This window comes from Garra rufa, chromosome 2 (assembly GCF_049309525.1).
Source record: "Garra rufa chromosome 2, GarRuf1.0, whole genome shotgun sequence".
Classification (NCBI taxonomy): Eukaryota; Metazoa; Chordata; class Actinopteri; order Cypriniformes; family Cyprinidae; genus Garra; species Garra rufa.
Genome location: NC_133362.1, coordinates 18,225,273 through 18,237,140, shown reverse-complemented (window position 1 = coordinate 18,237,140; position 11,868 = coordinate 18,225,273). Strand labels below are relative to the sequence as shown.

General features: G+C 36.5%; 1 protein-coding gene across 1 annotated transcript in view; it reads left to right on the top strand.

Moving 5' to 3' along the window:
• Positions 1–9,397: 9,397 nt before the first annotated feature.
• jag2a (jagged canonical Notch ligand 2a) overlaps positions 9,398–11,868 on the top strand; it is a 51,195-nt gene continuing 48,724 nt past the window's right edge. Inside the window, exons 1-2 of the mRNA XM_073834606.1 lie at positions 9,398–9,460; positions 9,955–10,275. Coding sequence (XP_073690707.1) covers positions 9,398–9,460; positions 9,955–10,275 — 384 coding nt within the window. The remainder of the gene's footprint in view (positions 9,461–9,954; positions 10,276–11,868) is intronic.

Genomic DNA, 11,868 nt, shown 5'->3' with positions numbered 1-11,868 from the left:
GAAAAAATTCTACTCAGATGTTTTTAACATAATAATAATGTTTTTTGAGCAGAAAATCAGAATATTAGACTGATTTCTGAAGGATCATGTGACTGGAGTAATAATGCTAAAAATTCAGCTTTGAAATCACAGGAATAAAATATATTCAAAAAGAAATCATTTATTTTAAATAGTAAAAATAGAATTTCAGAATTTGACTGTTTTTGCTGTACTTTGGATCAAATAAATGCAGGCTTGGTGAGCAGAAGAAAAAAAACGTTAAAAAATCTTATTGTTCAAAAACTTTTGACTGGTAGTGTATGCTGACATTTTGAATTGATGTCCAATTTGAAATTTGGGTCTTAAAATAAAAACTAGATAAGAAACACTGTTTTATATAAATAGAAGAGCACAGGACAGAACAGCTTAATAGAACAAGATATGCAGGAACAAATGTTCTATTAAGAACACATCTAAGTGTTTTTAAAAAGTGTGATGAAAGAAAGGCACATCATATTATATATGCTGAATGAAAAATGCATTTATGATATTTATATCAAAACATCAATATGTTTTCCAGTACACACTAAACGAAAGTATGTGGACTCCTGACACCACACCCATTCGTGCTTGCTGAACATTTTAATTCAAAACCATCATCCTGAAACCATCATTTTGCTGCTATAACAGCTTCCTCACTTCTGGGAAGGCTTTTCACTGCATGTTGGAACATAGCTGTGGGTTTGCTACCATTCAAACACACTAGCATCAGGGAGATTAGGTGATGTGATGTTGGGAGATTCAGGTCTGAACTATAAAACGTTCTTCCATGCCAGATTCTTTAAATCATTTCTTTATGGACCACGCTTGGTGCATTGAAGAAATCAAACCTGTTGGAACAAAGTTAGCAAGGTAGCAGGTTATTTCAAATCATGATATCACAGCGGTCTTTTGGCAAGATGCTACTAAGTTCATGTGAGAACAATTAGAAAAATGATCAATCACAGACCGGCATGTTTATCTTCAGAGAGACGAGATGCTCCCGGGAGCTTCTGAAATACAAGCCACCGTGAATCTGAGCAGCGCCAAAGATCTGAGGCGTCAAAGACAAACAGATCAGGCTCTTTAAACTCTTAACTGTCAACAAAGTTGACTCCATTTAGTACCGAATCCAGAACCCGGAGTTGTGATGTCACAAAGAGCCATTCGGGAGAACTCTGGAGTGTTCCGTGCTTACAGTAAACAAAGATAAGAGCCATTCTCATCTTCTCTTGTTTGACTGGAGTTTTCCTCTCTTCTGTTCTGCTTTGATTGATAAGATCTGCACAGGCATTACTTTTGGCATTAGGACAAATGTGAGTGTGCACTTTGTAGTCTTCTTGACATGTAGAGGCCAGACTTTCCTCCTTTCTGACGCTCTCTCTCTGTCTCCTTTTCCAGGGAAATTAATACCAGAATCATGCACATGAAAGGATTATAGCCCCACATATAAAAGTTTGCCCTCAAACGTCATGTCAAGGTTCAGGAATTAGTATCATTCATGCAAAAACCAGGAATGTGTTTTGGCATGGGATCGTACCGTGGAAGACTGAGAGTGATATGACCTTGACTGTGTGTTTTTCCTGTGCTGCTAAACTAAGCGGCAAAGTGTTTGGAACAGAACGGAATGTCTGTGGAATTCCCCTCGATTCCCCTGGATCTTGTAGTAGGCCTACCTTTGACAGATTTCGCTACAATGAAGTCTCTCAACCCCTTTTTTCTCTCATTCTCTCTCTATCGCAGGAAATGTTACCTCACACAGAAAAATACCTCTATGTGTGAAACACAATTGCACAGGATCTTTCCCTGCCCAAGAACATTTCCAACAGTTCTCTTGTTCTCGTTCGGAAAAAAACATGAGAACACAGAGGAGTGTGCGAGAAGTCATTAAAGAACATCTTAACAAGTCTTAACAGGAGAGAAAAACATGTTCATGCATCAGGTAATGAGTGAAAGTACATGCCTTTGAATAAGGTAAGGCTGAAGAGCTTAATTCGGTATAAAAGGTTTTATAGAAAAATAATGAGCAAAACATGAGTGCTGTTGTTACAAATATCACTGATAATTAAGCCTTCAGCAACTTTTGGAATGAGATATTGCAACACACATGCAATCTCATGTCAACTATAACTATTTTATATTTAGCAGCCAACTTGTATGAGTTCATACAATTTCAGTCATACTTTTTTGTGTGATATGACAATTAGGTTTAGGGGTGAACTTTCCTGCTGTTATCTGTACTGATCACATTGTACAAATTCACATGAAATCACATATCAGATTAAGCTGGATATTGTTTTTATAAAAAAAAGTTCAATAGACATAATACAATTTTAGACACAATATTGTTAAGTGCTTTGTCTATTTTTCAAGAGAAACCAAAGCAGAATTTGCATCTCAGAGCAAGACATAACAGTGGTGTTCCTATAAATGAATCAGTGTTTTAAACAAATTGGTTGAGTGAATAATTTAATGACTCACTTATAATACTTATACTAAATAAATCTAGCTGCATTCAAAATCAAAAGTAGTAGGTCATACAGTGATTAGTTTTCACCTACTGTTTTTCAGATACTATAAATTCAGACAGTCTTTTTTTTTTGCACAGGTTACTATATAGTTTAGAAGTAGGTATATTTAGATACAACATCTGTTTTTACGGAATCCTTTGAGTGAATGATTGAATGACTTGTTTTGTTCTTGAATTAATCTGGGTTTTTTTTTAACCAATGAATGATTCAATGATGAATGAACTCATAAATATAGTCGTTTGGCACCACCTACTGGCAGAACGATGTAACAGTTTTAACTGTGATTTCATGTGTTTTTAGCATTTTAATTTAGATGCAAGTTAAAGAACGGGAAGATGACTGTGGACGAATAAAACTTCCTAAAGACTGCGTTTTTGTTCTCTCCATTTCAGCACTGATGCCTTTGAGGCTTTTAGCAGACCACAGCTACTGAAAGAGCTTACAAACAGCAGAGACAAAAAACGCTAGATGCAATCCTGACAGGACGTAAAGATGCTGTTGCTTGTCATGATGCCGCAGCCACTGAAAAAGTTTCTCAGCGCGTATTTTACTCGATATCCGGGGCCTTTAGACTCCTTGTAGAAAAAAATCGATGCCACAACATTTGCTTTAAGCCTACACTTAAATCCTTAAAGTAACTGTTGTCATCCTATCAGTATTTTATTTGCAGAGTTGTGTATTCTGAATTGCGTTGCGGTAAAATAGCAACAGGTAGCACCATTTCACGTCATAATGCCCCTCACCCTATAGCCCAAAATGTGTATAAAACAATATGGACTTTTTAAAAAATGTAAATCTGTCAAGAATTTTCTACTGCATATTTCAGTAAGAGACATAATATACCTTATATTGAGCCATACATGTCATAACACCCAGGGTTCCCTTTAAGTCATTCTATGACACTCTTGGAAGTTTGCTGAATCTGAAAATCTGAAATCTCCACCTTGCATGCATAGACCTTCTGTCTTAAGTGTTTTATGTATATATGCACCCCCCCCCCCCACACACACACACACACACACACACACACACACACACACACACACACACACACACACACACACACACACACACACACATTATTTAGAATATTCTCATGTGTAGAAGGTCACAGTCACACACAAGTGGTCCTTAGGGATTTCTCTGAGAAACACATAATCCATGCACAACCAGCCCTGCCTATCTCCTTCTATTCAGCACTGTATATAAGCAACACAATGTCTCATTGTGTGTGTGTGTGTGTGTGTGCGTACTCCTCCCTCTCCTACAGCACACTAATGCAATGAATGATTGGCACAGCTGACTGAGCTGATAACAGCTCCATCCTCTACATACCCACCCACTGCTAGGCACGCACATACCCGTCTGAGGTTAACCCTCATGGGCCGCAGACCTATACTCTGCCATGGCATCTATTCCCAGAAGCCTGGATCAAAACCACAGCTGGGTTTTTAAAAACTGGCCTATGTGATGGGGTCACATAGCTGTCTAATTACCAGTGGTTTACAGTCTCAGGCTGGATCTTGTGATTTATTTATTTTTTTCCCCACTTTTTTTTTTTTATAATTGAATGTGAAAATGTAAGTTCTGTCACTAGCAGCACCAACACAACTGCAATCTGTCTGAATGCCCTGAAAAGGCAGAGTAACAAAATCAAAATAAAATTAGGTTCATATGCTTACAAGCTGTTTTAAAGTAAATTAGTGTATTGTTTGCCAGGTTGCTTACTGAAATCCTATGAAGATATAGAGCAGGAGTTCTCAACTCTGGCCCTCGAGGTCCATTTTCCTGCAGAGTTTAGCTCCAATCCTAATCAAACACACCTGAACAAGCTAATCAAGCTCTTCATCATTACTAGAAAGTTACATGCAGGTGAGTTTGATCAAGGTTGGAGGTAAACTCTGCAGGAAAGTGGACCTCGAGGGCCAGAGTTGAGAACCTCTGATATAGAGTGTTTGTCATCGACTGGCCATATTGTCGGCACAGAACGTAAAAAATGCCACTGAAAATGGACAATTATTGTCATGTTTTAGGCTGTTTTGGAAAAACATTTGGAGTAAACTACCAAAAGTTATAACAAATCAAGGAGAAGAAAAAACTGTCTGAGCGAACAAAAGGCATTTGTGGTTGGCCAAACTGAACCAGGATTTCCAGGGCAAGAATCTTGACAACATTTGTGTTTGTTCTTATCATTTCTGGGGGGTGTTCCATAAAACAAGTTTACCAAATAAGTCAGGCTTATCTCAGTTAGTCTGACTTATTTTGAGCCAAATCAAATGACAATAAGTCAGACTAACTAAAATAAGCCTGGCTTATTTGGTAAATTTGTTTTATGGAACACCCCTCTGGTCAGGTAGGTTAGGTGAAATATTAGGCTAATAATTTTAATTAATACTGCTTGTACGTATCTTTACCACCTATTAACTATAGTTTAACAAGATATTGTGCCCTTTTCGTGACGTAAGTGCAAACCGTCTACAGTACTTAAACGATAAATCCATAATGATTTTATTTTAGTTTTACTTCATTTTATTCGCGTTTGAAAACGTAAACACAATGCTTGCTATTCTTGCCCCGCCTCCGCCGTCTTCTGATTGGTCCGCTGTTTCGTAACTGACATTTGATATGTCGCGCTGTGTGCCAATTAAAGTTCTTATTTCAGTTTGACTCGGCGGACATGCGCGAAATGAAACGCCAAAAGAGAAGCGAGACGCAGCATCAAAAACATGAAAAGGCAGCACAGTGGATCCCAAAAATGCGGTATTTGTAAACCAGCCCTTATGATTTCGAAAGACATGAGACAAACATGTTCTCTGAGTGCACACAACATGTAAGTACAGTTCAAGATAAGTCCTGCTTTTTTCGTGAGAGCATAACTCACAGCTGTGACTAAAAACAAAATGTAAAACTTAAGAGTAAGCAAAGGGATCCAGTAAGTTTCATTGCAGTCACCTTTTTTAGGAACTACAATCAGTTTTCAGAGATATATCAGAACAGGGCAAGCTGAGGTGAGCTGTAATTTGCCTCTTCTGAAGATGACATGTCCAGGTCAACACATTGACATTTCGCACCCCTCCAGTGACCCCGAAAGAAGTGTAGAGTGCACACACTGAGGGAATCTGCATTAGTCGTAATAGAAGTCTGACTTGAGGTCAGAGGTTAAGCACTCTCACACTCCATCACTGACATTTATAAACCTGAGACAGAATTTCACACCTCCCAGTAACACACCTGCTCACTAACTCTTCAGCACTTCTGTTACTCTCTGCGTCTTCAAGTGGAAGGAGAGTGATTGGGATGAAGACAGAGTGAAAGCATTTATGGTGGCCCACATAGATTTGGGCACTTAAAAAATGCTGAACTTTGTAAAGCCTGACATACACTACCAGTCAAAAGTTTTTGAGCAGTAAGATTTTTAATGTTTTTTTAATGTTGTTTTTTTTTTTAAGAATTCTCTTCTGCTCACCAAGCCTGCATTTATTTGATCCAAAATACAGCAAAAGCTGTAATATTGTAAAATGTTTTTTTGCTATTTAAAATAACTGCTTTTTCAGATCAAAGCTAAATTTTCAGCATCATTACTCCAGTCTTCAGTGTCACATGATCCTTTAGAAATCATTCTAATATGCTAATTTGCTGTTCAAGAAACATTTTTCTTATTATCAATATTATTTATTATTATCAAAACAGTTGAGTACATTCTTTTCAGGATTCTTTGATGAATAGAAATATCCAAAGATCAGCATTCATCTGAAATAAAATTATACATTATACACTATACCATTCAAAAGCTTGGTGCAAGTGTATGTGTGTGTATATATATATATATACTTTTATTAAGCAGGGATGCTTTAAATTGATCAAAAGTGATGATAAAGATATTTATATTGTTCAAAAGATTTCTATTTCAGATAAAAGCTGTTCTTCCGAACTTTCTATTCATCAAAGAAACCTGAAAAAATTCTACTCTGCTGTTTACAACATAATAATAATAATAATAAATGTTTTTTGAGCAGCAAATATTAGCAGAATATTAGAATGATTTCTGAAGGATCATGAGAATGGAGTAATGATACCAAAAATTCTGCTTTGAAATCACAATGTATTCAAGTAGAAAACAGCTATTTTAAATAGTAAAAATATTAAACAATTTGACTTTGCTGTAATTTGGATCAAATAAATGCAGGCTTGGTGAGCAGAAGAGACTTATTTAAAAAACATTAAAAATCTTACTGTTCAAAAACTTTTGACTGGTAGTGTATGAATGTTATTTTGTATGTGAGCTAATCTGTTATGTTAACAGACAGAGCTGTAATCTTTTATCTTATCCTGCGTCAAACAAATCAATCAGCAAGACTATCAAAACTACAATTGTATTTCTGACTGCAGGCCAAACCTCAGCTGTTATTATAGAGCTACAATGGTGACAATGATGACAACAACAATACTTCAATTAGTCAGACTCAAATAACGTGTGCTTCTGGTGTAGATATTATTCCATGTGCAGTCGCTGGAAAACCAAGCTAGTTTCCCATCTCGAATGTGTACATGTTCTATGAGCTCATTAGAATGCAGGTGCTTTTCTTTCTATCACAGCCACAGTGTGTCACATCCTCAGAGTGCAGCAAGCATTGTTAACATCTAATTCCTCTTCATGCAGCTCTCGAGCTGACTTCCTCTCTTTATTCTGGCTATGGACCGGCACTAGAGGAACGCAGGATGGAGTCTTGACGGCAAGATTAGGACTGTAGCGTCACCCATTTCCTAATGAATGAGAGAGCGAGAGTAGAGACAGACGTTAACAAAAAGCAGGACATGACACAGCTATACAGAAAATCGGTGATATCATCTGGTTTAGTCTATTATTAACAAACTCTTTTATTTACTAAAGAGCAAAAGTTCAGGTCTGGTATCATGCCTGCGGGGTGGGAAGCCTTTGACCACACACACACAAAAAAAAATCCCACGCTGTTTTATCAAGAACAATAATGACTTCAAATAAAAAGAGATGTGAGAGTGATTATCGACAAATGCTTAATGTAAACAGACACAAACAGACATGTTTTGTTTCACTGTATTTATGGGAACATCTCAAAAACATGATTATGAGGATTTTAAACTGTGATGATCACATGTGAAGTTGTTCAGCATGTACACTACCAGTCAAAAATGTTTTAACAGTAAGATTTTAAATGTTTTTAAAGTATGTTCTGCTTACCGAGCCTGCATTTATTTGATCAAAAGTACAGCAAAAACAGTGAAATGTTAACATTTATATATATATTAACCTTGAAATATTTTTACTATTTAATATAAGTTTTCTATTTTAATATATTTTAAAATGTAATTTATTTCTGTGATCAAAGCTGAATTTTCAGCATCATTACTCCAGTCTTCAGCGTCTCATGATCCTCCAGAAATCATTCTAATATACTGAATTGCTGTTTATGAAAGATGTATTATTATTATTATCAATATTTAAAAGAGTATTTTTTTTTTCTTTGAATAGAAATTCAAAGATCAGCTTTTATCCAAAATAAAAAAGCTTTTGTAACATTAGACACTGTACTATTCAAAAGCCTGGAGTCAGTATTTTTTTTTATTTTTTTCTTTCTTTTTTTTAATTATCAAGACATAATGTTACAAAACATTTCTATTTCAATGCTGTTCTTTTGCTGAAATGCTGAAAAACGTAGCTGGTTTCAACATAATAATAATAATAGTAAATGTTTTTTGAGCACAAAATCAGAATATTAGAATGATTTCTGAAGGATTGTGTGACAGAATGATGCTAAAAATTCAGCTTTTAAAACACAGGAATAAATTGCATTTTAAAATCTACTCAAATAGAAAACAATCTAGTAGTGTAGCCTATTTGTCAAAGAATTTTCATTTTCAAATTAAAAGACAAGACTAGATGAAAGACAAGACTAGATGAAGCCAGCTAATGAACGACAGTCTCTTTATTAAACTTTTCAGGACCTGTGTAATACGGTACATTTAATTCATATAAGCCAGGGGTTTTCAAACCTGTCCTGGAGCCTCCCCTGCCCTGCACATTTTGCTTGTCTCTCTCATCTAATACACCTGATTCAAATCATCAGCTCATTAGTAGAGACTGCAAGACCTGAATTGGGTGTGCCTAATAAGGGAGACATACAAAATGTGCAGGGCAGGGGAGCCTCCAGGACAGGTTTGAAAACCCCTGATATAAGCCATTAATCGATCACTAGAGGGCGCTCTGTATCTTTTACCCACAATCATTCACCCATGCCTTGTCATGAGTGTAGAGTTAGATTGTGAAAGAGTACAAACAAGGCAAAATGCTACCCCCAAAAGAGGAAAAAACCTTAGTGTGAATAATCGTTTGCAGAATGCCAACGTACAATAATTATAAAACCGTTTAATTGCCAAATATTTTAGAATCGAAAAATATTCATTTTATGAAAGATTAAAATTCTTAAATTAAAGCAGTATTTGTTTGACGCTTTAAAATCTTTTCCCTTTACTTTACAATCGAAGTCAATAAGTCTGTCAGATCTATAATTTATAGGAAGGCCCCGCCCTCTGACAATCCGATTGGCTGACGCAGACGTTCTACTACAGCTGACGGCTTGCCAATGGTTTATTGAGCTGTCAATCAAACCCGTTCAGACGGCTAGTAGTTGACTGATATAGTGAGCGCAGCGCGCTGGAGGAGCGAGTGGATGCATGTGTGTGACTTTCATCTCATCTTCTGGAGGTCTTGCGGAGAACGGAATCACTTTGAATGGCTGGATTTTTGTGGATAATGATGCACATATGAGTTTTCTTTTTTTTAATCATGTCGTATTAACTTCATAGGAGTCATGCATAACTATCTCGGAGCTTGTTTCTTAGTAGTGTTTTTAATTTTGACGTTTTGGACTGAGGTGAGTTGAACTTCCATTTCTTTTACTTCCATGCCTTTTTAAGTCCACCTTTTCCTTCACTAGTTGTAAAGTCACAGATTAAACAGCCGTTTTACTCTGAAGTGAAGCTCATTCATGTTTGTCAAATTAGATTTTGAGATTCTTGACCTAACAGAATTATCCTGCTGTCAGTGGTATCATGTGATCCTTAAACTTTAAAGACGTTTTTAAATCAGTCCGCTTGCACTGTAATCGAAACTTTAAGCGTTGCCTTATTGCATTGCATTATTGCGCAAAACTGTTTATTCATATTTGCTGCGAGTGCACTTGATTAGTTTGCAATACCAACCATAAAATCATGCAAATTTAGGTGAGTGCACTGTATCCGCTATATTGTTTCGTTCTGCATGTTCTGTCTTGTATTTTAATGGGAGCAAGACAAATTATTCAGTGCAGTCTTACAAAGCCAAGCTGTTTGCATTTCATATTTTAACTGCTGTTTATGTTATTTTTAGGTGTGCCAGTCGTCGGGTTATTTGGAGCTCCAGTTGATCAGCGTGGAGAATGACAGCGGTGAGCTTGCGAATGGAAACTGCTGTGACGGCGCACGGAGCGCACAAGACGGTCTGTGCGAACGGGACGAATGTGACACGTACTTGAGAGTGTGTCTAAAGGAATACCAGGTGGAGGTCACCACATCTGGCTTATGTACGTACGGCACTGGAAGCTCAAGCGTGATCGGAGGGAATACGTTTCAGTTGAAAGGATTCAATGGAAACCCAAACAAGGCCAATGACCTCGGGACCGTTATCATCCCCTTTCAGTTCGCCTGGCCGGTAGGTGTTCTCCGATACCCTCTTTCATCAGCTCTTCAACAACAAACAAACCCTTTTTGTAAACATTTTCTGTATAGTATTTTGATTTTATGAGTTTTCAGAGTTTGAACTCGAATTTTCTTAAGTAGCCTTCTTAAATTCAAGGGTGTCAAAACTTAACAATGCTGGTTGAAACTTAGTTTGTACTTTATTTTACTTAAAATTAAGAAAAGCGAGTAGCTAAACTTAAGGTTGAACATTTTTTACGGTATAAAGGTGTTCGGATTGCAACCACAATATGATTGTAAGCAGCTTTTCTTATATTAGCAGTAAAATTGAACACACATTATAGGCCTATACACTCAAATGCTGAGTGAAATATGGATAAACCCAATGATTGAGTTGTTTTGACCCAGCAGTTGGGTTAAATTTTTAACCCAGCCATCTGGGTAGTTTTATTTAACTCAACTGTTGCTTTAAAACTACTATATGTGACCCTGGACCACAAAACTAGTCATAAGGGTCAATTTATTTTAAATTGAGATTTATACATTATCTAAGCTGAATAAATAAGCTTTCCATTGATGTATGGTTTGTTAGGATAGGACAATATTTGACTGATCTGGGTGCAAAAAAATCTTTAAAAAAAAACTTAGCAATGCATAAAACTAATCAAAAATTAAGTTTTGATATATTTACCATAAAAAATGTACAAAATATCTTAATGGAATATGATCTTTATTTAATATCCCAATGATTTTTGGCATAAAAGAAAAATCAATAATTTTGACCCATACAATGTACTTTTGGCCTGCTACAAATATACATGTGCTACATAAGACTGGTTTTCACATATTTCTTGCTTAAAATGAACCCAAAATTTGAATAAGTTGTAATTAAATTATTATTAAATGTTCACCTTTTGATTATTGTTGATGCCTCTAGTAATTTTGTGTGGTTTCATTTTAAGACAGACTTTTAGTAATTTTTAAACAATAGTTGAGTTAAATAAAACTAACCAGAAGGCTGGGTTAAAAATTTATCTCAACTGCTGGGTCAGAACAACCCAGTCACTGGGTTCGTCCAAATTTCACCCAGCACTGGGTTGTTTTTAACCCATAGTGTATGACTTTTGGGTAGTATGAAGTCACAAATAATATAAAGCCCAGCTAATGTTAAGAATTTTCTTCCTGTATCGCATATTATGCATATTAAGATGGTATCTGTGGAAATGATTTCTAGTCTTAGTCCAAAGTGCTTGATATTTCCATATTAAGCCAGCTTGACCATTTTAAGATTGTATAACCAACTGGTAGCTGGATTGTTGTTGGTCTAAGATGGTCTACTAGCTTGTACTAGCTAACGACCAGTTTAGACCAGCTAAAAACCACCTTGTTCCAAAACTTGTTGCAAGCAGATGGTCAAGACGCCCAAGTGCACATGCATGAATGGCTACTTGGTCTTAACACCAACTGGTAGCATACGCTTTAAACACTCATTGCAAAGCAAATGTTTGACTCGGTGGAAAGAGGAGAACTCGGTGTCACGGTGGTCACTGGCGTTAATCGTAGAGATGATGAGTAGAGCATCTCCAGTTCCGGCGCGCGTTTGGCT